Genomic DNA, 26,431 nt, shown 5'->3' on the forward strand with positions numbered 1-26,431 from the left:
ACTTAGCTCTCGCAACTCTTTGGCTCTCTAGCAGTTTAACTCTCTCTAAAATCTCCACCCCAGGTAAAGCAACCCGGACACTCATGCTATCTCTTTGCAGGTTGACCCGACAAACTAGCCGGCTCAACATCCGAGCCACCTTCCAACAGGAAACTCACCAGCTCAACGTCCAAGCTGTCCTCCAATAGAGAGCTGCTAGATCACGCATCATCAGTCATGATACGATCCATTTGCACCCCTAAATTTACATTCTTTTCATTAGCACTCCCATGCATTCCTACTAGTGCAAATAAAATTGCTCTACAACCGAATGCAGCGAAGGACTAACCTGGTTGAGAAGTTCATAGTAGATAATACAAAAAATAAAAATAAAATAAAACAAAAATAATCCAGCAATAGGATTAAATTCTCATTCCGTCACTTTTCATTTGCACCCATCAAACTCCATGTTATCAAAATAGGAGGCAACCTGCTATTCGTAAGTAAAAATAGATTCTCACCCTATGATACCTGAATACTTGTACATGTAGATGGGTGCTATATCATGTCAGATACTACAAATTTTATTATGAATTTCTATCTGATATCATATCCAGCCGTGTCTTTGCCGTATCAAAAGTCTTTAGAACATCTCTTTCAATCTACCAACACTATCAAAAGCCTTTATAACATCTCTTTCAATGATTCAATCTACCAACACTATCAAAAGCCTTTAGAGCATCTCCATTTTGAATCATCAAAAACCTCAAGATGAATGTTCTAATAACCCTGACAAATTATTACTTGCCTCCCTACAGATAAAAAGAAAAAAGCATGAATCATTCTTTAGGTGTGATTTCTTTATATGAAGATCAAAGATTATGGCCTCATAACCCAATTGGATAGGTCACAGTAAAACCCATGTGAGGCTGTGATACATTCTATTGGAATCAGAAGTCAATAATAGAGATAACGGACATTTCTGGAAATTCCCTTGCCTAGATAAAATCAAGATCGTTTCTCAAATTTTTTTTCCTTTTTGTCACAACAAATAGGAGTGCTGACAGGCTGACAGTTAACTTGAGTAGAACTGAAGGCAGGACAAAAACAATTGAAGAATCTAGCTCCTGGATGATATAGCATACAAATACAAGTAGGGCTATTAATGCAATTTCATAACTAATTGGTGCATCTAAACAATCAAAGTAAATTTGTTTATACACCATATGTGGGTTTTGCTAACTAAATACAATCAAGTATAATTGAATTCTAATGCAATGATACAAAAAGAGCAAGACAAATAAACACAAATAGAAAAGGTAAATTTTAACTTATTTAATTCAATTGTTAAAAAATTTATTAATGTTTTAATCAAATAGATTATAAAAACAATAAGTCAGGAGGACGAAAAGGCTTCCAATTGAACCCATTTAAATGAAACTTTATTTGACTTTGTGACCAAATTTTTAGATTAACCACTGCTTCGTTTAAGGTCTCATTTTTTTTTATTACTGACAACTAGTGTGTTAAAACACTTGACACAGTGACACTGAAGTTTCCAGTGACAATTAAACTTCATCAAGGGTCAGCACTTGACACTTATTTGTTTGCTAATGGATACATTCACTAAGGTAGGAGGAGGTTGCATGGTATATGTTGTTTGCTTGTGACTAAATGCAACACTCAGTCTATAAAGAGATGTTCAAGGTTCAAGAGGTTGTAAGATAAGACTAGAATGGAATATATGCAATGTAAAGTTCATCATAATGTAAGTGGGAATCGGGGTACATTCAAAGATGGAGACCAAGAAATACCTAAATGTGACGTTTTTCATGACCTTGGCTTTAATAATCCATAAAAAGGGAATCTATCAAAAGAAAAAAAATCCATAACAAGGGAGAGGTTGAGGATATTGTCCATATAACTAGAGCAAGAGAAATGAAATGAAAGAGTGTATTCATAGTGCTCTATGATAGGTGAATAACACTTGGACTAGAAAGAAATTTTATAAATGACTATGAGGCCAACAATGTTATATTGGAGTACAATGCTTGATAGTCAAGAAACATGTCCAGAAAACAATTGTAGCAAAATTATGAATGTTGAGTTGGATGAGTGAAAAAACTAAAATTAAAAAAAAAGAAGATAAGAAATCCCAAAATGTCCAGAAAACATGTTTTTATAAATCTAGGAGTGGCACTGGTAGATGATAAAATGAGTTGAAGTAGATTAAGATGATTTATTCATGAGCATAGAAGTAATCTATTGTGTTTTCTTGGTGAAGAGGCAGTACAATCCCAGAATAGTGAGAAGAGAAGAAGGAGAAGAGAGAAGAGAAAAGAGAGAAGAGAAAAGAGATTTGAGAGAAGAAAAAGTCAGCTGGCGGTGCTAGCCTTTTTAATATTTATACTAGGGCGACCTTTTGGAAATAAAAAGAGGTTCCCTTGCGGCACTAAATTGAAAGAATTAATGATATCTTCCTTGGGATCAATCACGGAAGGACTCATAGTAGTGGTAGATGATTGAGGTTCTTGAGAGGCTAAGTTTGCTGCATTAAACTTCCTCTAACCTTGCTGTCATGGCTTTTTATTATGGTCTGGCTTTTTACTTAGTTCCTAAGTCCACTTTGGCTTCCCATGAAGCTCCCAACATGTCTCCCGAGTATGTCTAGCCTTCTGACAATGTGTACACCATAGTTTATCTTTGTCATCAACTTTCTTCTGGAAGTCACTCTTCTTGAAGGAATTACCACCACCCATAGCAACACTCCCTTTAGCTACTAATGCAATCTGCTCTCTCTCAGGATTATTCATCACATTTTGTCTACTCTCTTATGACTGTACTAGAGCCTATACTTCTTGTATTGATGGGAGATTTTTACTCCCCAATATCTGAACCCTGATAGATTCATATGTGGAATTCAGCCCTAGGAGAAAGGCAAACACTCGTTGTTGGGAAACCAAAGATTTGTATGTTTTGGCATTTACATCACATTTCCAATCTATATTCTAATAGTGATCTAGTTTCTTCCAAATAGAAGTCAAGTCTGAATAGTAGACGGAGAGACTCCTCTCCCCCTGCTTACAAGTTGAGGAGGCAGCCTGCAACTGATATATTTTGGCATAATGCTGTTGTTTTGAATATGTAGATTTTGCTTGCTCCCATATCTAATGAGTTGTTTCTGCCCACATGAAGGACTTTCTCACCTGTGGCAACATAGACAATAACAGCCATGACATCACCATGCTGTTTTCCTGGTCCCACCTATCATGTTCCACGCCTCCAGACTGGGGTTCTCTGATTCTACCATTAATATACCCCACTTTTCCCCTTGTAGTTATGTAGAGCTTGATTGCCCTTGACCATTCTAGGTAATTGAGGCCATTAAAGGGAATCACAGCCATGGGGAAACTCATGTCAAAACCTCCACTCATCCCACTCTGACTAGAGGTCACACCAGACATACCAGAATTCTTAGAAGACATAGAACCAGATTTCGGTTCAGTCACAATCCAGCTAGAGAACAAGTTCTCAGTTCAGTTCAGACTCACAGTACAGTCAAAACAGGCTGCAGTCTTAGTTCAGCCATAATTCTGGGCACAAAAAACTTGTTCTCACACAGAGTAATCAAAACTGATCACACACCATTACTTGTTCTCAGATTTCAGAACTACTAAACCAGTTCAGATGTGCAAAACATATAAAAAACAGGTCTGACCAGTCCCTCCAGCAATAACTCATCAACTTTTCACACAGCAATTTAGGTTCAATATGAACTGAAGAAGGAAATGAACTGTTGTCACAGCAGTTACAGATCTGCAGACCTAAACAGCCTACCTTTCAGGGCATAAGAAGGATCACTCGATCCACATACATTGAGAGAAGACACTCTCACACCAGCCGCAGGTCATTAGACCCACATAACCCACTCACCTGGGTACAACCGTACAAAGGATTAGTTCAACCCACAAAGCTGAGGAAGAAAGAAAAAAGAAAAAACTCACAGCATTCGGCTTCCCTCCCTTGATGATTTCTGGGCTCACGACCAAGAGAGAAAAAAAAATTGCAGTAAGCTCCCTCACATGTCCACCAGAGACCTTTTTCCTTCGATTCGATCACCAATAGACAAATGTAGAAGTTGGAGGAAGAAGCACACAGTTCGCCCTGCTCCTAAGATTGGATCTGCCGCTTTGATACCATGTTTTCTTGGTGAAGAGGCAGTGCAATCCTAGAATAGTGAGAAGAGAGAAGAGAGAAGAGAGAAAACAGAAAAGAGATTTGAGAGAGGAAAAGGTCAGCTGGTGGCGCCAGCCTTTTTAATATTTATACTAGGGCGACCATTCAAAAATAAAAAGAGGTGTAATTACAAATGTGCCCTTGCAGCACTAAACTGAAAATAGAACTAAGTTATTCAACATATTGCAAGTTGGAAGGTCTATAAGAACTAGGGGCATAACAAAAAGAACATGCATTAGTAGACATGATTTGATGACCTATAATGTAATAATGAAAAATATGGCTCTGAACAGAATGGAATGATGTAACAAGATACAACCAACCCTATATGGTTTGGACAAGGCTTTGTTGAGTTGAGACAGGTCTCCCTTAGACTGACCGCATCACTCCTTTTTGGAAGACACCATGAGAAAGATAGGGTGAGGAACCATAAGGAGAGACCATAAGATTCATGCTAATTTGGAACAAAAAATCAACCTTTATTTATCCTAATTCCTAACCCACAAATGGTTGAACTTTACAAACCAATATCCAAATTTTTCTTTAGTTAGAACAAGGAGATTGAGAAGCTTAATCCTATATGCCACACTTTCAAATTAAGATGGAAATGGGGGATTAACACTATATCAAAATTGAAGTTTTTATCTGACTAATACTCTTTATATCTATTATCTAAAAACTTATGTACCTATTTTTGAATAATATTCTAAGAGAATAATGATGAAAGATGATTTTTTTGTCAACAGAGATTAAATATTTTAAATGTATTGAGATAATTAAATTTTAGAACAAGTATGCACTTATATAAATGCACAACATAATTAACTTCATATTTTAAATGATAAAACCTGACAAATTAAATCTTTCCCCTTTGAACCAAAATGAGAATTCACAAACCATACACTTTGTGCATATATGTGGAAAAAGTTAGCCTGATAGGTCATTTATGCTGCTTCTCTAAGACAAATTCCACCTGTTCCTACCACATGGAGGGGTTACAAGATAAATCCAGATTGTCCATCACAAAAAGAGGGACCTATAAATTGGTAAAGTATTCACTCTGGTTCCTGTCAGCCTATCCCCGCCCCAACTTGTATTGAAAAAATCTTTTTTTCCAAGTAGTGTTAGCACCCAAGATATCAAAACTTTTATTCAAAAGTACCTATAAAAAACTGTTGTACATACATCATAAGGGTGTTGAGCTTGATGTCATATACTTGATGTAATTTGAGATCCTAGACTTCCCAGACCATGTTTGTGTGTGTGTCCACACGCACCGAGTGTTCTATACTTGGTGTAATTTGAGACCCTTTACAAGAATGAATGGCACCTCTATGACCAGACAATGGAGAAGGAAGGTATGTATGTTTGATAAAATGAGTTGAAAGGTTGATCAAATATGCAATATATAAAAATATCGGTGCATGATAAAGCTCGACCAGATTATAAATTCTTGTTTGGAAGGCATAATGAAAACTTTCATGGCTTTCCTTTGGTCTACATTCTCTATTGTTACTGCTCTGGGTCCACTACTAATTCCTTTTGAGAAGATATATTGAAGAATTGTCCCAAAGGACTAGACCTGTTCATGGGCCGAGCTTTCACTCTATATTAACAGAATTTTCTAAGGCCCGAGCCCGAGCCTAGCCCGACCATCGGGCCTACAACTTGGGCCCGAGCCCGGCCCGCATAAAAAGCCCAAAGCCCGGGCCTGGGCCCGAGCCTGAAATTTAGCCCATATTGTTAGCGGCTGAATATATATATATATATATATATATATATATATATATATAGAGAGAGAGAGAGAGAGAGAGAGAGAGAGATTATAAAGAAAAGAATAAAAAATGTATATATTAAATTATAAATATATATTTTAATAAATATTATATTATTCATATATTTTATATAATATATAAAATACATATTATATATTTTATAAAATATATAATGCTAAGTCGGGCCGGGCTTTTTTGACAAATCCCAAGCCCGGCCCGAAACACAGACGGGCTTACCGTGTTAGGCCCGAGGTCAGGCCCGCGGGCCTAATTACATGACCAAACCCGACCGGGGTGTGGGTCGGGCCGGGCCAGGCCATCGGGCTACCCGGCCCATGAACAGGTCTACAAAGGCCTAACTAAACAGATAGAACATATAGAAATATCTCTTAGATGTTTTTTCTGAGCTGAGCCCAATCTCCATGGTTGAATGTTGATCAAAAGGTGGAGAAACAAAATGCCCACCAATTAGATCACACTGAAGTACATAATTTATGTAACCACTAACCAACCATAATATTATTCTCTGTACATAATTTGAAAATTTAGAAGGAAAACCACCCATCAATAACAGATATTAGAAGGCAGAACAAGCCAATCTTTGTAATTTTCTTTTCAAAGTTCAACTATTAAATAACTTGCAAGAAAGAGAATAAAGAGAAGAGAAATGAGCTACATGCTACAAATGACTAGCTTAATAACCTCTGAAAAAATGAAACCTACCCAACTATAGCTCTGAAGATCCATAGGAGTACCATATCTTCCAAAAAAAAAAAAAAAGAAAAGAAAAAAAAGAAGCCTTCAAGGAGACAAGCTTTGCATTCAAATTGATAAAAGGGAAGTGTCACCTAGCAGCTTCGCCATCAGCATACATAGCTAGAGATCTTAAATCCAGTTTTCCATCCACTTGCAAACTGAAAACTATTGATCAACTTCCCCAGCCATGACCTAGACCATAAGCATCCATGTAGCCAGCATGAACATGATCATGATTCTCATGGTGGTCATGTCCACCATGGCCATGATGATGTTCATGACCACTACGTTTTGCTTCATCAAGCATCTTTTGAATATGCTCAGGAATGGGCTCTTGCTCAACTTGTCTGATGGATTTGGGCAACGAGTGTATGAACTGGACAATAATATCAGCTATTTCATCTGCTGCATCCTCCTGGTAGGACATCGGAATAGCAACAAAAATAATGTGGTAAAAAATCACAGTAACAAATGAGATTATTGATCATCCTACACTCGTATGATTTCTAAGAGAAAAGAATCAACAATAAATAACCAAAAGAATCCTACACTCATATGAACAATTAACTTGTTGTATCAACACCAAAACAAATATTGAACATGAATAGTGTACAAAATGATGATATCTGACACCAGAAATGATGATCAGTTGGTTTGCAAAATCACTTGCAATGGTCATATTTGGATATGGTATCGTGCAGGATTCAGGTAATGGTGATTCATCAAAGATTGTGGTCGCTAAGTGGTTGGGATGTTATTCCCAGTCAACCCAAAAACTAGTAAACTAGTAAACCAACTAACTATACAATGTACATCCAGTCAATTCTTTCCATACACAAATGTGACCAAGCAGCTAATTTCAGTTTCTTCAATTTGTGGAATACCTCTTGAATTGGTAGCAGTTCAATGGTACTTAAATAAAATATGCATACCTAATGGATAAAAACCTTTTGCTGAATATTAATTCATTCATCCATGTACCTGTGATGCCCATAAAAAAATCTATGCAGCTGTTCAAAATTGTAGATTTTAATTTCAATGACATGGACTAATGAATTAGTTTTATTTTTTGAAGTGGTCCATCCAAGGAGATGTTTTCCAACAACTGGATAATCTCCAGAAGCATGCTTATGGACCTTGTCTATAAATTCATGAAGGATGATACACAGAAACACAATATTTGACTAGACTATAGCTGCACATTTCTATGAAAACCTGTAAACGATAGAAGACATGATCAGGATTCAGTTTGATTGTTGCCGGGAGACATAATAGGTTTTAATTTATCTAACAATTAATTCTTGATTTGTGTTCTTACAAGTAATTCAATTCTCACCTGAGGCCACCGCCCACCAGAATGCCGGACAAATGTCACCTCCGGAAGAGTATCAGCAACATGACGTCCCTCTTCACTCCATGCTTCAGACCAACGGCTAGACCAAAGCACTTGAAGTGGTACACCCTTTACTGCCTCTGAACTGGCCCATTCACCCAGATTGAAGCTGTAATTCAGAGCTTTCCCTGTTCCAACAACTGCTCTCCTACCATCCCTACCCTTCAAAAGAACCCTATGAGCTTCTGCAGCTGATGAATTAATTGATCTTGAGCAACACAATCTTAGAAATCCCAAATAAGTAAATGAAAACCCCAATACAAACTCTCTGATAACCGGCATTTCTAGTGCCCACAACGGCAAAGCTATGGACTTTGCAGCAGAATCAACAAGAGTTAGGCTACTCACTGATCCTGAATTCTCCATAACCCAACCGGCAGTCATCCCCACAGCTGAATCGTGCAAAACCAAGTGCACAGGAGCGAGACCCATCGCATCGATCACTTGCCCTATGATTCGACCCATTTTCTCAGATCTCAACTGCAAGGGTTTAATACTCTTCCTTGTGGAAACCCTGATTTTATTTTCTTCATAAGGAATTTGCCCTGTTTCGACGAGCTGATCGAATCCCCAAAACAAACCCTTCTCCTTAATATCACTATAAACATCCCAGAACCTACCCAACACCCCAGTCCATCTTTCATCCTCCTCCAATGCAGACTTATCAGAGAAACCAGAACCTGGGAGATCGATCGCAACAGCATAAATTCCACTGGAGCCCAAGGACCGAACCACTTCGCGGAAAGAATACGAGCTACAACCTAATCCATGGACAATTAATACGGCTTCTCCACCTCTGGGACCGTCTTCTATTGCAAAAACTTCAATAGGAGACCGATTTGGGTTCACCTGGACTTTAATTGTTCTACCCTTGGAATAATGAAAGCGCAAATCGTCGGGTAAGCTTAAAAACCATGATTTATCGTTCTGTGGAGTTAGTGAAGAGAGAAATACGAAGACGAGAGTGATGAGAGAAACACCGAGAGTGAAATAAGCCCAGAAGAGGAATGCGTTTGCAGTGGGAGAATCGTTACCACCCGTACCTGGTTTTGAAGATGAGGAAGGTTTTTGCTTCTTCTGCAAGGGCCTTGGTTCTTCCTTCTCTTCTGGTTCTTCTGTTATAATCGCCATTAGTGGAAGCCCCAAGGTGTTGCGAGAACAGATGAACCGCTTTCGAGCTTCAGAGTAGAGTGTTCTCTCAGTTTTGTACCGTAAAATCTGTAAAGTGGAAGCCTGTCCGGGAAAAGTTCTTCAGATTAAAGACTTTTTCTCGCGTGTGTTGGAGGCTTGGTCTCCACTGGGGTCCACTAACGTAAAGTGTGAAGTGCGTAACATTCCGAATGATGGGAACTTGGGAAGTCCATGAATCATACGGCCAATATCACCCATTTATATGAACCTCCAATTAAAGAATCAGAAGTTTAATCTTATCCACACAACATTGGACAAGTATTCTGATCCTTCTCTGGTTCTCTATTCGATCCTTTTTAAAGAGCAGAGAGAGAGAGAGATGGAAGCAACGGCAGCAATGACGGCAATACCTCCACTGTATCACCCCAAAACGTTTTCGACAGCCATGGCTGGTTCTTCGAACTTACAAGCTCGCTGCCTTCACTTCCTCTCTCTATCAGTTCCGTTTTTTGGGAGGATTAAAACCCAACAAAGAATCCACAGAAGATCCCCGAATCTCCAACTTTTGGTCGTCCGGAACTGTGGTTCGATCACTGCCAAACCCTCGTCAGAGATACAGAAGAAGCGTGATGATTCGAAACCCGACGAGAAACTTCGCGCTCTCCGGGAGCTCTTCTCCAGGCCCGGGGTTGGAATTGATGCTTATATTATCCCTTCCCAAGATGCTCACCAGGTTTGGCTTTTCATTTTTTTCTTCAGTATTTGTTTGGTTTTATGCACAAATTTCTTCCCGTGCATGACGATGATGAATTTCATGGTGCGTCTAATAGTAGAGTAGAGGGTTCTTACCCTTATTCTGGAAAGGGACCTACTAAGTGCCATGTTGCTTTTATGGACTCCTGCTCATCTTTAATTAATTGTTTTTCATCTGCTGTCCACAGAGTGAATTCATTGCTGAGTGCTTTATGAGGCGGACATATATATCTGGATTTACTGGTAGTGCAGGAACTGCTGTTGTCACAAAGGATAAAGCAGCTCTTTGGACTGATGGGCGTTATTTTCTTCAGGTTTGGGGGACACATTGATAATAGGAAGAAGATTGTAATTGTAATTGTAATTCAATTCAATTTGATTTTCAAATTTCTTGTTATATGCTACATGCATGTTGAGGAACAATGGACTCTGGTTCCATATGCACTTGGCTGATATTTAGGTTCATCTAAAATGTTCAAGTCAGTTACAGTGAAATTACGTCTTAATTGTTCTCTTATTTCCATCAAGCTTATTCTTATTAGTTTTCTATTCCTCTCTTAGTTCAGTTAGGAAATGGAATATAGGCTCAGTTTGGAAAGAGTACAAATACAAATATGTACAGTACAAATAGATACAAAATAATACAAAATACCAGGTTTTGCACTCTACATATTTGTATTTGTACTCCTTCCAAACTGAGCCATAAGTTCATTTTAACATCTTATGCCTTCTGTGTTTTGACTCCACGGACCTCTCTCCTCAATAGGCAGAAAAGCAGTTAAGCCCTAGTTGGATTCTCATGCGTGCTGGCAATTTTGGAGTCCCTACTACTGGTGAATGGCTTAATGAGGTTCTAGTTCCTGGTTGCAGAGTTGGCATAGATCCTGTGAGTTATTTGTCACCTCCTAATGTGGACTTATCCATAAATTTTTGGTTGTATATTAATGACGTAGGCAGACCAACATACTATACTGTTGAAACAAAAAACATTCAATTATTGATCCAATACTCCAATTGTGTTCCTTTCTTATTAAGTTCTACACTGAAAATTGTTTTCATTTTAATTTGAAATTTGTAAAGCACTTCTAGTCTAGATTAGCCTACAGTTTATTATTAAACTTTGCAGTGTCAATTATTTTCAAAATCTAGTAGCTGCATGGCATTCTTCTTCACCTTGCACAGTGTCTTATGCCATATTTTCTTTGATTTTGTGAAGGGAGCAGTTTCTTTTTTCTTCTGATGCAGCAGAGGAACTTAAAGATACCATTTCTAAGAGGAACCATCAATTGGTTTACTTGTATGATTTGAATCTTGTGGACGAGATATGGAAAGAATCAAGACCGAAGCTTCCTCAAAAACCAATTAGAGTGCACAACATCAAGTATGCCGGTGTTGATGTCTCATCAAAGTTGTCTTCCCTAAGATCTGATCTTGTTGAAGTGGGTTGTTCTGCAATTGTTATTTCTATGCTTGATGAGGTTGCTTGGTTGTTGAACTTGGTAATCCTCATAGCTAGCTTCCTATATGTTCTAAGTGGTTTTTCTCTTGTCATGGTAGACACATGTATCTGTAGGCATGAAGACCAAATATTGTTGGAATGCTGCTGTATTTTTTTGATTGGTAAAACCAATGGATTTATTAATTAAATGAAAAAGAATAGTTAGAATACAGCAGTGTACCAAGCACCCCAATAGTCAGCTAGCCCCTTCCCCCAGGGTAGGGATCTGCTACCAACAGAACGCTCCCAACACTCTCTCAATGGACCACTGCAGCTGCACATTGGGACCATCTCCCTTGTCATTCATGGGGAGATGTTCCTGATGTATGGCTGCAATGGCTAGTTGGGGAGTTGTTGGGACCGCATGTCAGTAGCTCATCCAAACTCCCTCCTCCAACCCCACTGTATTCGTTTTACAAATCCCCCCTGGGAATTAAACCCCAAGAATCTGGTTGTTCCCTGTTTTGCTAATCCATCTTTCAAGAAGTTGGCTGATCACAAGGTCCATCTATATAAAGTCTATAGCCAGCTTCTTGATCTCCATCATAATGTGTCTATATTTCCAAGATCCTGTCCTTCTTGTAAGCCACCCTATTATTACATGTAAATCTCCTTCCACCAATTAATCTGCACAGTTTAAGGATTTGGTGGATCTCAGTCCCTGTGAATCTGCTAGAGTAATTCTGTTCAAGTTGGAAAACTGCTGTATTAAAAAAACAAACAATTTAACTTGGATTTTGTGACATTCTATGGCTTTGTTTGGTTTCTTTAAATATGCATAAAGCACAAGTAGCTTTAGTATAATAAGGGTTTGCCTAACTGCTTTCCCTGGAAATTTCTTCTTGATGCCCTTGTTATCTATGCTATCTGTTCCCCCTTTCTAAATTTTTAGTGGTTATGTTCATTGATATCCTATTTCTATATTTAATGCAATTAATGTATTTTTATCTTACTTGTAGAGAGGAAATGATGTTCCGCATTCACCTGTGATGTATGCCTACTTAAGCATAGAGATTGATGGGGCCAAACTGTTTATTGATAATTCTAAAGTCTCCAAGGAAGTGATGGATCATTTGAAGAACTCAGGAGTAGAGTTGAGACCATATGAATCCATTCTTTCTGAAATAGAAAGGTAATGTTTGGTGGCTCAAGAATTAAAGATAATTAAGAAGCTTAGGCAGTATCTAGGCAACAATAGTTCCCCTGTGTGGTGATTGGCATATACAATTTTCGATAACCAGTTTCACCTTAATTAATAGTAGAATGGAAAGTTCTTAGTGACAAAGAAGCAATGGGAAACAATCATATTATTGGATTATACTATTACTTTCCTGACAAATATTTCATGCCAACCTGTTTGCTCATGGCAAACTCAATGAAAAAACATTCATTTAAGCTCAATATTTAAGTTAAAGCAACTTTTTAAGACCATTGTTGTTTGGAAAATAGTGGGCCTTTCTTCTCCTGCTAGTTCAAAGTTGTTTCAGAATAAAAAAAGGAAGACACATGCTTATTTTCTGTGGTTGCTTCTATCCTACAATATGATTTTCAAAGCAGTAAACTTGTCATGTGTATGAGTAGGATTCTGTAGGTCTCTTGATTGAATCATCTAAGTTATAGTGCATTGGCATGCATGCATGCAACAAGTTCTGTTGCAGTTTAGGTTCTGAATTCATAATCTCCCACACATATAGCATGACAAGGATCCTTCTATCACCATTGTATTTTAAATCATAATTTTCTTTTCAGTTTGGCTACAAAAGGGGCACAACTTTGGTTGGATACATCAAGTGTAAATGCAGCCATAGTCGCAACCTATAGATCTGCTTGTGATAAATTTCTTGGAAATCTTCAGAAGAAAGGCAAAAATAATAAAGGGAAACATGAAGAGCTAATCGGTGAATCTGAAGGACCTGTTGGAATTTACAAGGTTTCTCCTGTCACCTTTGCAAAGGCAGTGAAAAATCCTGCTGAACTGGAAGGAATGCAAAATTCACATTTAAGGTGATATATCCTTTTACTGGAACCACTTATTTTTTATTGAAATAGTTATTTTCTTTTTGCCAAGCATGGCCAAGCTGCTCAGAATTTTCTAATATTGACATGGTCACATGTACCAGTATCAAAATGAAGTAGCACCTCTCAAGTAGTATTTTGCAAGATGGAGATTCGTTTTACTTCCTTAAATTTCATCAATTATGAGAACACATGCTTTTGGGGGGAGGTAGACACAGAATCATAGTGTATAGGGAAAAGAAAAGAGGAAGAAAATTGCCTTATCAATTTTTAATCCTTTCCTCTGCATGAGAGTATGTTACCAAGTCAATCACAAGTGGCATGCGCCTTAGCTTTCTACTGTGTTTTGTAAATTATTTCTGTATCATTCTTGTTCTGCTTTACTCTTCTAATTCAATAATTATCTGCAATGAATATACAGTATATGGGAATAGATCTCCCATCTTATTATGGGGATTCAACACCCTGTATTTCCTTGACCTTGAGGTACCTCAAAATTCTATGGCATGCCAAAGAGGCACTCTAGGTGCATAGAATGTTTAAACTCACTGCCAATGTAAAAAAAAAAATTAAGAAATTGTGGTTCATAGAGAAAAGAGGAAAAGAACATAGAAGAAGTAGAAGATGATAAGAGAGTATGCAATGATATTCTCACAAGCCCATCAATCCTGCATGTTCATTGGGACCTAATGATAAAATAGAGAATTTATTGGCAACAAAGAAGTTCATAAGTGTGATATATGAAAAATGAGCTACTAAAATGAAACTAACTCTTACATATTTTCATCCATTGGACACATTGTTTATTTATTTTTGATCAGTAACTTTGAATTGTTTTAATTATGAAGGAAAGGAGAAACTTCTCTGTATCCAAACAAAATGGAGAGAAGGCATTATTACAAACAGCTCAAAGCTGCCAAGCATCATTGATTTTCTGCTACAGTTAAATTGGATTTGCTTCAGTACCTGTATGTGGTGTCCTCCACAGAAACTGGTCCATGGTTATTCCATTTTTCTTGCAAGGATATTAACTAAAGTATTAGTTGAGACTTGAGAGAGGTGTCCATCTGAATGAGCAGTTCAAATTGGATGCGAAAGATATAACTTCTTTGATCATCTAGTGTGGTACCCAAAGATATAACTAAGGACCTCCTTGCAATCCCTTTCCACAATCAGATTGGACACATTCATTTATAGATGATGCCAATGAAAATATTATGTTTAATTAAGGTGAGCTACCCTCTTTCATGCATCTAGGAGAAATCCTATGCAGCGTACCCTGGTAAGTGGCATATCGCAGGTATTCAGGTTCCACAATTTCCCAGGTTGTTAACCTTTAGAAATTATGGAACCAGAAAATAAATAGTAATTTGGAAATTGGAACTACATTAGGGTTGTAATTGGGTCTAACTCAGATCCAAGGTTTAAAATATTGGTGTTGGTGGAAATGTCAGTCATCTAAATATAGGAAACATGTCAGAAAAGCCAGAAATATTGTAAAAATTATAGGCATGGTGGAAACATTGTAAAATATGCAAAAATATAGAATGATATTTTATGAGATGATAAAAGAAGCATAGGCACACCTTTGCCAAAAAAAAAAAAAAAACCACTTTAGACCCTAAAGAATTAGAAGGGCCATTTTCGTCATCAAACTATGATGGAAAAGTCACTTTAAGACAAAAATAGATGGTGTTAGAGATGTCGTCAACAGATTCGTTAGACAATAAATAAATAATAAAGCATGTTTATGTGCACTGCTTAAGTCAAAAAAAAATTTGGGAAATTACTGGCTACTTTAGACCCTAAAGTTCGAAAAGGCCACTCTAGATGTTGAAAAAATTTATTAGTTAAAAAATAAATTTTATTAACCATGAAGTAAATTACTTCAAGGGTTTTATCAAAATAGAGTCATTAATTAACAATAATTAATTTGATAGTAAATAATTAGCAATTATTAAGAGTAAATTATTAATTAAACACTAACCTGATTAGCTTAACTAATAGTAAATTAGCAATCACTTAATTTACTTAATTAATTTAGTTAACTTTAGGGGTGTTCATGGTTGTGTTAACTGAACCATGGGGTACTTTTTCAAAGCAAAAACGGAAACCGAAACCAAATCAACCGATTAACCAGTTGTATTTTTTAGGTTAACCGAAAGCCGGACTGGTCCTTCAGTTTTTAAAAAATATTATACCAAAACCAAAGCGATCAGTTTGGTTAACCAGATTTTTTCATTCAATTTTCTTGGTTCAGTTTTTCAGTTTTTTATGGGCACTCCTAGTTAACTTAGTAACTCAATTTGCTTAATTGAATTACTTAATTTACCTTAGTGTTGATTATTTATTTACTCTATTTACTTAATTGACTTAATTAAATAGTTAATTTACTTAGTTGACTTAATTTACTTAATCAATTAGTTAATTCACTTAATTGCATGGTTTTAAAATCATTGTTGACCTGAGTGGTCGAGCCATTTGACCCAAGATCCTGTCAATTGTGTGATTACATTTTATACTCAGCCCGGAATTTCCCAAAAAAAATGTTGAATCGGTTTTGGTAAGCAAATTGTTGGCCCAGACAATTGAACTACTAAATTGTACAACCTAATGAATGGTTTTCAGGTTACTTTTATTTTAATTATTTTTTATTTTTTATTTTCAAAACATCACATGCTGATCTGTTCGAACCAGGTGATCAAATCGCTGACCCAAAAAACCTGGCCAAAGCAATTTTGTATTTTGATCGGTTTTTAAAACCTTGCTTAATTTACTTAATTTACTTACTTAGATCGATTAGCTTTGTTTATTTAGTTTACTAAATTAACTTGGTTTCCTTAATTAATTTAATTTACTTATTCAATTGATTAATTTATATAGTTGGCTTAATTTAATTGTCTTAATTAGTGTAATTTATTTAATTTACTTAATTAACTTTATACCATCATAGACCCTGAAATAATTTACTTAACTAACTTTATTAAAGTGGCCTTTTCAAACTTGAGCAATGCCACTTAAGCATTTTTTATTATTTTATTCATTGTCTATAATGGATTCATCAACGATGTCTCTAACATTGTCTATTTTTGCCTTAAAGTGGACTTTTCATCATAATTTGAGAGCAAAAATGACCCTTTTAATTCTTTAGGGTATAATTTAGTTTTTTTTTTTTTTTGGCAAAGGTCAAGGGTTGTCAGATCCAAAAATCCCTTTTTAAATTATTATCTTGTTTGAAATCATTAAATAAAGATAAGAAACTAAGGTTATAGACAAAAGAATGCATTTTGAAGTTGTTCTATAAACCTTATGAATCAAAACTACATGATAGAATGTTCATTGGGGAATATGCCAATTCGTAAAATTTCATGTCGCTCTACAAGGAAATGGAAGTATGCCATGGAACTATCTCTTTTACTCCACATAGTGGTGGTAGTGTTCACTAGGGAATATGTTGATTCCAATAAAATTTCGTGTCACTACCCATGGAAGTGGAAATATTAGGAAATTTAGGGACATTTTAAACCATGCTCAGATCACATTTAGATTTAATCCTCCAACTTATTATACTTAAAATGAAGAAAAAATTAAAATGGTTTTGAGAAATTACTTATTTTTTAACTTGTACATACTTATTAAATTTATATAAATATAATATTTTAAATTTATTAGTTATAAATTTTATATAATTGTATATAATGTCTATGCATGCATATAATTTATTAGTTATTTTGATCAGATTGGTTGGGGTTGAATCTGCATCTGAACTGATATTAATTGGATGCAAGTTCTAACATCCAAATGTGGGATAATAGGATCGGTTATTGAATCGGGTATTGGACTTTTGGAGTCCATTGACAGCCCTAACTACATTAATAACATAAAATACATAGCAAATAAGAAATTAAAGATTGGAAATTTAAAGTGGTTGCACCATATTCAATGTTCCTTTCTCATGATACCTTGTCCAAGACTGAGCATCTTTTCCTAGAATTTGGGGGATAAGAATGATTCTCAGCAGTGTCTGTAATTTGATCTTACTTTCAATATAGCGAACAAGAATAAATGGCTATTCTTGGCTTTCAGATTCAATGGTTTGACCATATGTTTATAACTTTTGGTCATATCTAATTAAATAGCTTTTGGTTAAATTATCTATGGCACCACCAACAAGAAAAGGATCTTTTGAGCATCTTATAAGTATTTTCTTTTCCACTTCCCTTCAGGGATGCAGCTGCGCTGTCACAGTTTTGGGCTTGGCTAGAGGAGGAAATTCATAATAATGTGGTACTTACAGAAGTACAAGTTGCAGACAAACTTCTTGAATTCCGGGCAAAGCAGGCTGGTTTTATGGATACAAGTTTTGATACTATTAGTGGTATGTTTAATGCAAAAAAAAAAATGTTTTCTTCCTTTTTAGCACATTCACTTTGAACATGAAGTGTCGCCTCTTCTTTTTCCAGTTAGCAGCATATTTCTTACAGGTTTGGGGGAACAATTGATAAAAACCTTTAATTTCTGGTGCCTCTTAGGCTCCATTATTTGATGTATGAGGGGTAACAAAAAAGTTCCCATCTATTAATTTTGGTTGCTTTGTTTCAAGTTGAATGGTAAAAATTGATCTCATGGATCTACCCTTTATCAGGGTAAAATACCAGTGAAATTGGGCACAAATAACTTCCAATTTATTTTTGACCAAGATCAAGATGATGATCTGCTTGTGCAATCACTATATCCAATTATTGTAGAACAAAAGGGCTTTCTCCGAGCTTTTTTTTTTTTTTATCTTGTGGTGGTGGTGGTGATGGTCCCTTTAATTCTGAGTCAGATATTTTGGTGATTCTATGAAACTTTAAAGGGATTATTGTACAAATGCTAGCAGTTTCCTTATGACTTTGTCTTTGAAAGAAATTTTTGGCTTGAAAGGGCCAAATTTTTATTTAACTGGTATAACACTCTGGTCCAAAGGGTAAAGGTCTTTTCTGAGTGTTACTGTTTCTGCCTTTTTGTACAACTGTATAGTCTATACATAATAATATATTAGTGAAATTTTGATCAGTTATCAAAAAGGAAAACATCTGAACTGAAACAGAATGGTTGAACAGGATTCATGTAGCCAACCAATATAGTTGGGACAAGGCTTAGATAATGATGGTCAAAAAAAGGAAACACGTTATATGATATGGTGCTATAGCGATGGTACTATGATGATTAGCTTTCATTAAATAATGACCACTGTTGCCATTATTTACCATTTTCAAAAAGTGAGATACTTTTTTATTTATTTTTTATCAGCTCAATAGGCTGGATAGTCATGTTGATATCTGGTTTGCCAATCTGGTTTGCCAATCTGAATGTTGGTATACAGTTTGGACTATGTTTTTGCTATCAAATAATTCATGTGGATTATATTCTTCTAAGGGAGGATGCTTTTTTTTTCATTCTTACTGAAGCGTAATTCTTTCTTTAGTGAAAGGTAGACAAGGGGGTTTATTAGAAACTAATTGAAACTATTTTTATTGGGATTTTGGATGTAAAAAAAAAGACTATAAATGTTTCTTTTACTTAGTTTTTTTCCTAATTCTCGAAGAAAAATGGAAAGAAAGAAAAAGAAACAAACAATATCAGAAAGCAGATGCAAAGTAAATATTTGTATTGTAAAGTTTTCATTCTTAATTATTTAACCACTCATATTTCCTTTTTATTTACAGCAAAAATAAAGGGAGCCTAAGGAGATATACTTCTCATAGAATAAACCATTTTCTTGCAGAACTTAGTAGGTTATTCTGTTTGATACATATTTTCCTTTTTTTTTTGTTTCTTTTTCAGTTTACCAACAGTTGGACTGACGGTAAAAATACTGACAGACCTTGGTTGACTAAACCTCTAATGTTTATATGGTATTTCATTTCATGTCACATATTCATTACCTCATGGTATAAGTCTATTGGGTTCCACAATTTTCCTTGATAAAGTGAATGTTGGAATTTATATTAATTACTTATATGCTTAGAAGTTTTTTGGGAGACCTTTGACAGCACCCATAAGAAGTGATCTGTTGCAAGTTGAAGGGGCTACAAAGGGTAGGGCCATAGGGGGTAAACCAAAAAGAACATGGGTTAAATAGTGAGAAATGATTTAAGTGCTAATAATTTAACAATGGATATGGCATTAAACAAAATGGAATGGTGAAACAGGATTCATGTAGCTGATCCCATATAGTTGGGATAAGGCTTGGGTGACGACGATAATACTTAGAAGTTTTTGGTTAGTTATTTGTATTCCTTACTGGAGAAGGGAAGGGAGTCTAAAAACAAGTAAAGTTTAATGCATTTAAACCTCCTTTTATTCCACTTCAGAAACCATGAGTAGTTTTTTTTTTCCTTTTTTTTTTCCAGCTTCTGGTGGAAATGGTGCTATTATACATTACAAACCAGAGCCCAAGAGCTGCAGTGTGGTGGATGCTAATAAATTATTCCTATTAGATAGTGGTGCACAATATATCGATGGTACAACAGACATAACAAGGACAGTACATTTCGGTGAACCTACTTCACGACAAAAAGAATGTTTCACCCGAGTTTTACAGGTAATAAATCTTGCACTGCTGTCAATCTATATTTTTAGTTAGAAATGTATATTGTATTTTGGATATTTTAGTTGATTCTAAGTTGGCTGTGGTGGTTGTCTTTTTTTTTTTATCAGCAAAAATTTCTTATTAATAACAGAGAAAAAGTTACAAACAGTTACAATAGTTATAGGTTGCTGTAATGCATTAACCCAGTCTGCAAACACATACAAGCAGCTACAGTTCTTCCCAGTACTATTTTCCCCCTGTTTTGCTAGGGTATCCGCCATCCCATTTGCATTCCGTTTGACCCAACCAAACTGAGAGTTGAGCCTCCTTGCAAGTATGTCAATTTCTCTGAAGATAAATTTGAGCTTCCAAGGTGCTGATGTGATGTTTTTAGTCCAAGAAATGACCAGTAGTGAGGGTCCTTCTATTTCTAAATTTGTTGTTCCAATCTGCTCAGCCATCTTTAGACCTTGAAGTAGAGCTAGAGATTCAACCTGTATTGAGTCAATACCTATTGGTCCTGAGAAGAGTGCCACCACCACACCCAGATGATTTCTAATCACACCCCCTATGCCTGCCCTTCCTGGGTTACCAAAAGAACTCCCATCAAAGTTTAGTTTTAGTTTGTTCAGTGCAGGTGGCTTCCATTCCACTCTTACGACTGCTTTGGGTGCATCTGTTTGTGCTACTTCAGTCCAACTTCTTAGAATCTCATTCGTGGAGAAATTTTTGAATAACTCCATGGTCATCACCCAATGTTCAGTTCTGATTTTTATGGCTTCAATAACTTCCTCCTTTGATTTACTTTTTTTCAGAGAAAAGTCTTTGATTTCTTTCCTCCCATATGGTCCATACTGTAGCCAACTCATGCTGCCTTCCATAAGCACTTTCCTCTTTTGTTCTGTTGCCTCAGGAAGGAGGGGCTGAATAGACTTACCACATCTTGTGTGGGAGCCCATCTACATCCAAAGAGAGAACAAACAAAATCTCAAATACCATAAACAAAAGAGCAGGATAAAAGTAAGTGGGGTAGGGTTTCACTACAATCCATACAAAGGACACACACATGAGTAAGGCATTTGTTTGGCCTTCTTTTCTATAGCACATAGGAACACTTCCCAACAGGAAGCTTGTACTTTTGGAGGGATCGGTTTATACCAGATTTCTCTCACTAGGAAGTTCACCCCCAAAGGATCAAAGTGAGTGAGCAAACCAAAGAAAGAGGCACAAGAAAATAAACCATCAGGAGTTGGGGACCAGATTCTACTATCAACTATAGATTGGTCTAAATAGACCTTCTCAGGGGTTGAGATCAAAAGCACTAGGGACTCACATTCATTTTATCCTCAACCCTCTTCTGAAGCCAAAGTCCCAAGAGATATTGATTGGAACCAAGGCCCAGACCTCCACTCACTTGCACTTACATGAGGAAGAACGCACTCAAGCAGTTACAACACCCAACTGCAACAAGCAACACGTCAGCTGGTCCCTCTACATGAATTCGTTAGAACTCAGAGTTTGTTGAGATATTTTGTAACCAAAACCATTATAAATATGGGTTGGCCGAATGAATGAAGCATGAAAATTGAATCCACTCCTCTCTCTCTCTCTCTCTTTTCTCATCATTTCTACGTAGGAGGAAGGGTCTCCCTTGAAGAGACTCCTGAGGTGAGCAGAAACTCATCAGATACCCAAGTTTGAAAGCATGCCAATCCTAGCAACAGGTTTGTTTTTAAGGTTTGATAAGGAGTAGAAGTCCGGGAATTTAACCATAAAAGGCAAATCCCCAACCCAAAGGTCTTGCCACCCAGAACAATGCTTTATTGCCACACCCAACATCAAGCCGGATAAATTGAAGAAAGGTTGGTAGTACCTCAAAGATTTCCTTCTAGGGGGAATTTGGAGCTGCATTGGAAGCTAGTTTTGCATCCCATCCATTATCTGCTTCACCATGAATGCTTTTAATGATCCTGTGCCACAACCTATCTTCTTCACAAGGGAATCTCCATAGTCATTTCCCTAGAAGGGCCTTATTTTTCTTTAATATGTTCCCTATACCTAGGCCACCCTGCTCCTTAGGGTAACAAACTTGCTCCCACTTCACTAAATGATCATTCTTTTCATCGTCAGGTCCCCACAAAAAATCCCTCATAATCTTCTCTAACTTCCTAACTATTTTCACCGGGATCTTAAAGGTGGAGAGGAAATAAGTGGGCAGGTTTGCTAGGGTAGATTTTATCAAGGTGATTCTTCCCCCCAAGGAAATATAATTTCTCATCCACATTGCCAACTTTCAGCTTTTGGATTTCCCCCCAAGGGCATACCTAAGTATTCTAGATGCCAGCTTTTCACTTCACATTCTAGCAAATTTGCCATGGCTTAGATGTCCCCCTTCCGAATGTTTATTCCAGCTACACAGCTTTTTCCCCAATTCACTTTTAGTTTGGAGGCCTATTGAAACTTGTCCACAAACTTTTCAGATTCCTTAAACTGGATTCATTACAACTTTCACAAAAAATGATTGTATCATCAGCAAATTGCAAGTGAGAAACCACCACTTCTAAACTACCAATCCTCCATCCTTTAAACTGATTATCTTGGTCAGCCTTGATGATTTGTCTACTCAAGACCTCAGCCACAAAGGTGAATAAGAATGGGGATAAGGGATCACCCTGTCTGAGTCCTCTTTTAGCCTGGAAGAAATCCTTTGCTACCCCATCCATCATGATAGAAAAATGTGCCGAGCTAATACATCATTTAATCCATAGTCTCCATCTTTCACCTAAACCCACATTTTCCATGAGATTCAATAGGAAGGACCAATCCACCATATCATAAGCTTTTTCTAGGTCCAATTTACAAATCAAACCTTTGCCACCTTGTTTTTTCTTAGCTGCCACACATTCATTTGCCACTAAGATTTGATCCACAATTTGTTTCCCTTCTACAAAAGCTCCTTGGTTCTAAGAGATAACAAAGGGCAGGACAGTCTTCAATTGACCAACCAGGACTTTAGCAAAGATCTTATACAAGCTACCCACAAGACTTATCGGTTTGTAATCCTTAGGGGTTTTGGCCTCTTTCTTTTTTGGCACTAAAGCAATAAAAGTTGCATTTGCTCTTGGCGATAAATCCCCTTTTTTATAGAACTCCACAAATACATCCATTAAATCATCTTTCAAAATTTCCCAACAATCCTGATAGAAAGCTATTGAAAAACCATCCAGCCCCAGAGCTTTAAATCTATCTATCGAGAAAATTGCTTCATGTACCTCCTCTACACTGAAAGCTCTTTCTAGGAGGGAAGCTTCATATTCTGGCACTCTGTCCCACTGTAATTCTCCCAATTCCAAATTGCTTTCAACAGAGGAGGCAAGAATTGACTTGAGATGATCCACAAAGCACCTTTCAATTTCCTCCTTTGAGTTTACTACTCTTTCCTCCACCTCTATTACTGGAGATTTGGTTTTTCTATCTTCTCCCGTTTGCTAGGGAGTGGGAAAATCTGGTATTTCCATCCCCCTCCAGAAGCCATTTACACCTAGATTTTGTCTCCAAGAAATTTCTTCTTTCCTCAGGATCTCCTCTAGTTGCACTTTTAAGTTCCATCTTTTAGATCTATCCTCTAGCCCACACTCTTTCCGGGCCTCCTTTTGGTCCACTTCCTCTATTTTCTTGGCTAATTCCTCCTTTATGACCTCGAGTTTTCCAAATTCCTCTTTATTCCACTCATTGACCTTTTCCTTCAATCTTTTCAATATTTTGGAGAATCTCACCACTTTCTCTCTGGCCCATATTCCACCTTCTGACCACCAATATTGGAACTTCTAGCCACATATTCTCAAATCTAAAAGGTGTGGGGCCTCCAATAAGGTTTTCTTGGTAGAGACTTAGGGAGCAGTGGTCAGAGGTAGACATGTTCATGGGCCGGGTAGCTCGACGGGCCGGCCCGGTCCAGCCTGACCCCCGGACGGGATTGCGCATGGATTTTAGTCCGCGGGCTTGACCTCGGGCCTAAAAGCCCGAGCCCGACTATTTTACGAGTCGGGCTTGAGATTTGTCACAAAAGCCCGACCCAACATTTTGTATTTTATTGTAAACCCTAGTCGATTAACCCTTTCCTATTCCCTCTTTTCATCTTTTATCTTCTCTCATAACTCTCACTCTTAAAAATCGGCGCAAACCCAGGCAGGCAGTCACTGTTCTCAGTCTTAGAGGCGACAGGCGAGCCCAAGCACCGATCGTCTCTCTCTCCGGCAGTGAGTCTTCTCTCTCTCTCTCTCTCTCTCTTTCTCGCCACCGGTCCTCTCTCTTGTCTCTCTTGCAGTTCTCATTCTCACGCATTGTTGCATGTTCTTTGGAACCAACGAACTCAAGCACCAGCAAACTTAGGCACCGGCGCCAGCCGCGCCACCAGTGAATTCAGTCGCCCCTCTCTCCGGTGGCGAGTCCTGCATTTCTCAACATTGTACAAATCATGCATTTCAGCCTCTGTTAGGTTGGTCTTCGGGCTCGGGCCTGAAAAAATCCTGTTAATGAAGAGCAAAAGCCCGGCCTGAGCCCGGCTAGGACTGACCCATGAATAGGTTTAGTCAGAGGTTACTCTAGGCAGGGCTTTCAGTGTTATGTTTCCCCACAACTCTTCCCAATCAATGGAGAAAAGGAACCTATCCAGTTTTGAGCACACTTGATTTTCTTGAAGATTTGACTAGGTGAAAGAGGCTTGTAGCAAGGTAGGTTCTCTTAGTTCTAGGGACTCAATCAAGGAATTGAAGTGTCTCATACTTGTTATGGACTGATTGGGGTTGTTTGTCTCATTTACATACCTTATTACATTGAAATCCCCTCCCAAACACCATGAACCTTCCCAAAGGCCCCTCACTGTAGCTAGCTCTCCCCAGAATGTATCCCTCTCTCTATATGAGTTCGGGCCATACACATTACTCAACACCCAATCCCTTCCATCACTCATCCTTTTTTTTATCAATAATTCTGAAAAGTTTCATTAATTAAGATGTGCCCAAAACATATCTGTTCTTTGAACCCCTTGCTTTGCTAAGCTATTAGCCAAATTGTTGGCCGATCTCCTAACCCAACCCACATGAATAGACATATTCCTTGACATCCATTTGAACCTTCTGAAATCATTCTTCAGTTGTCAGGTCACTCCTTCCCCTTTTTGCAACCATTTTATCACAGTTTTTGAGTCTCCCTCGATGATCAATCTATTAATCCCCAGCTCTTTGGCCTTCTCAACCCCATATACTGCAGCTAGAAACTCTGCCCTAGCTACATCACCCTCCTCCACAGGATCGGAGAACAGAGCAATAATGGAACCATTTTCATTTCTAATGGCCTCCCCCAATACCTGAAGGGCCTGGGTTACCCACACAACTCCCATCAAAATTCAGCTTCTTTCAACCCTCTGATGGAGGGGACCAGGTCTCACAAACCTGTCGCCTCATAGGTGATGAAGCAGCAATAAGCCCCCAAATCCTAAAAAAGTCTTCAATTTTTAAAATCTGAAAACAGCTTTAAACTTTTTACCCAATGTGCCACCCTCAATGTTATTGTTTCCACTAAAGCTTCCTTGCATTTTTCTTTACTTTCAAATATTCTATCATTTCTTTCCTCCCAAATGGTCCAAAGTATTGCTGCTCTAGTGCACCTCCAAAGAATCCTTCCCCTCCTTGTCTTACCACTAAAACCATTAAGGTTGAATAAACCTTCCATCCGGTCAGGAGAAGACCACCTGCACCCAAAAAGGGAAGTAAACCAATTCCAAATAAAACTGACAAAAGGGCATGATATTCTATCTTCACTCATCCTCTTGGCTTTTATTGATATTGATTATTGTCCTATCAATTCCTCTTGACAGTCAACTTCCTCATTCTTCCGAATTGTAAGGATCCCACCCGAGGCACCCAAGACGGGGCAAAAGACCAACTTAGACCCCTGCTACTGCAGATACTTCTTATCCATCTTCCATCCAAATCCGAAAGTTTTGTTTCCTGTATCATGACTATTACCGGTCTCTCTGTTCTTATCACATTCCTGACAATTCTCCTCTTCTTTGCACTCCCTAACCCTCTTACATTCCAACAAAGAATCTTCATTCCACTTGTTTTCTAGGCCCATTCTTATTTCCAATTCCTAGTCTCCTCTTTTCTTCTCCCTCTTTCTATTTACAGTCTTCTCATAGGATACTCCATAGGCTAGCTTTTCCACCACATTCATTCTCCTCTTTCTTTTTTTTGTCATCTTCTGCCTACTTTCTAAGATAGACCTTCCCTTTGGCTTCTTTTTGTTCCTTTCCT

General features: G+C 37.5%; 2 protein-coding genes across 3 annotated transcripts in view; one reads left to right on the forward strand and one right to left on the reverse strand.

Moving 5' to 3' along the window:
- Positions 1-6,565: 6,565 nt before the first annotated feature.
- On the reverse strand, positions 6,566-9,270 carry AXR4 (alpha/beta-Hydrolases superfamily protein). Its single transcript, XM_010257696.3, has 2 exons — positions 8,083-9,270; positions 6,566-7,161 (listed from the first exon to the last, which is right to left on the reverse strand). The coding sequence occupies exons 1-2, from the start codon at positions 9,268-9,270 to the stop codon at positions 6,919-6,921; spliced, it is 1,431 nt and encodes a 476-aa protein (XP_010255998.1). The 3' UTR covers positions 6,566-6,918.
- A 262-nt stretch (positions 9,271-9,532) lies between these two features.
- The window catches only part of LOC104596506 (Metallopeptidase M24 family protein), a 33,699-nt gene continuing 16,800 nt past the window's right edge, over positions 9,533-26,431 (forward strand). The window contains exons 1-9 of one of the 2 annotated variants that reach the window (XM_088895225.1): positions 9,533-9,680; positions 9,726-10,003; positions 10,212-10,337; positions 10,790-10,909; positions 11,247-11,522; positions 12,481-12,653; positions 13,271-13,525; positions 17,764-17,915; positions 19,936-20,126. In XM_088895225.1, coding sequence (XP_088751351.1) covers positions 9,533-9,680; positions 9,726-10,003; positions 10,212-10,337; positions 10,790-10,909; positions 11,247-11,522; positions 12,481-12,653; positions 13,271-13,525; positions 17,764-17,915; positions 19,936-20,126 — 1,719 coding nt within the window. Of the gene's footprint in view, positions 10,004-10,211; positions 10,338-10,789; positions 10,910-11,246; positions 11,523-12,480; positions 12,654-13,270; positions 13,526-17,763; positions 17,916-19,935; positions 20,127-26,431 lie in introns of both variants that reach the window. The other variant, XM_010257697.3, reaches the window with a different exon arrangement.

The sequence above is a fragment of the Nelumbo nucifera genome, chromosome 1, assembly GCF_055504915.1.
Source record: "Nelumbo nucifera cultivar China Antique chromosome 1, China Antique-T2T, whole genome shotgun sequence".
Classification (NCBI taxonomy): domain Eukaryota; kingdom Viridiplantae; phylum Streptophyta; class Magnoliopsida; order Proteales; family Nelumbonaceae; genus Nelumbo; species Nelumbo nucifera.

Coding starts and splice junctions, on each gene's coding strand:
- AXR4 (XM_010257696.3), bottom strand. CDS start 9,270: ATGGCGATTATAACAGAAGAACCAGAAGAGAAGGAAGAACCAAGGCCC. Junction 7,162..8,082: donor CTGGTGGGCGGTGGCCTCAG/GTGAGAATTGAA, acceptor ATGTCCTACCAG/GAGGATGCAGCAGATGAAAT.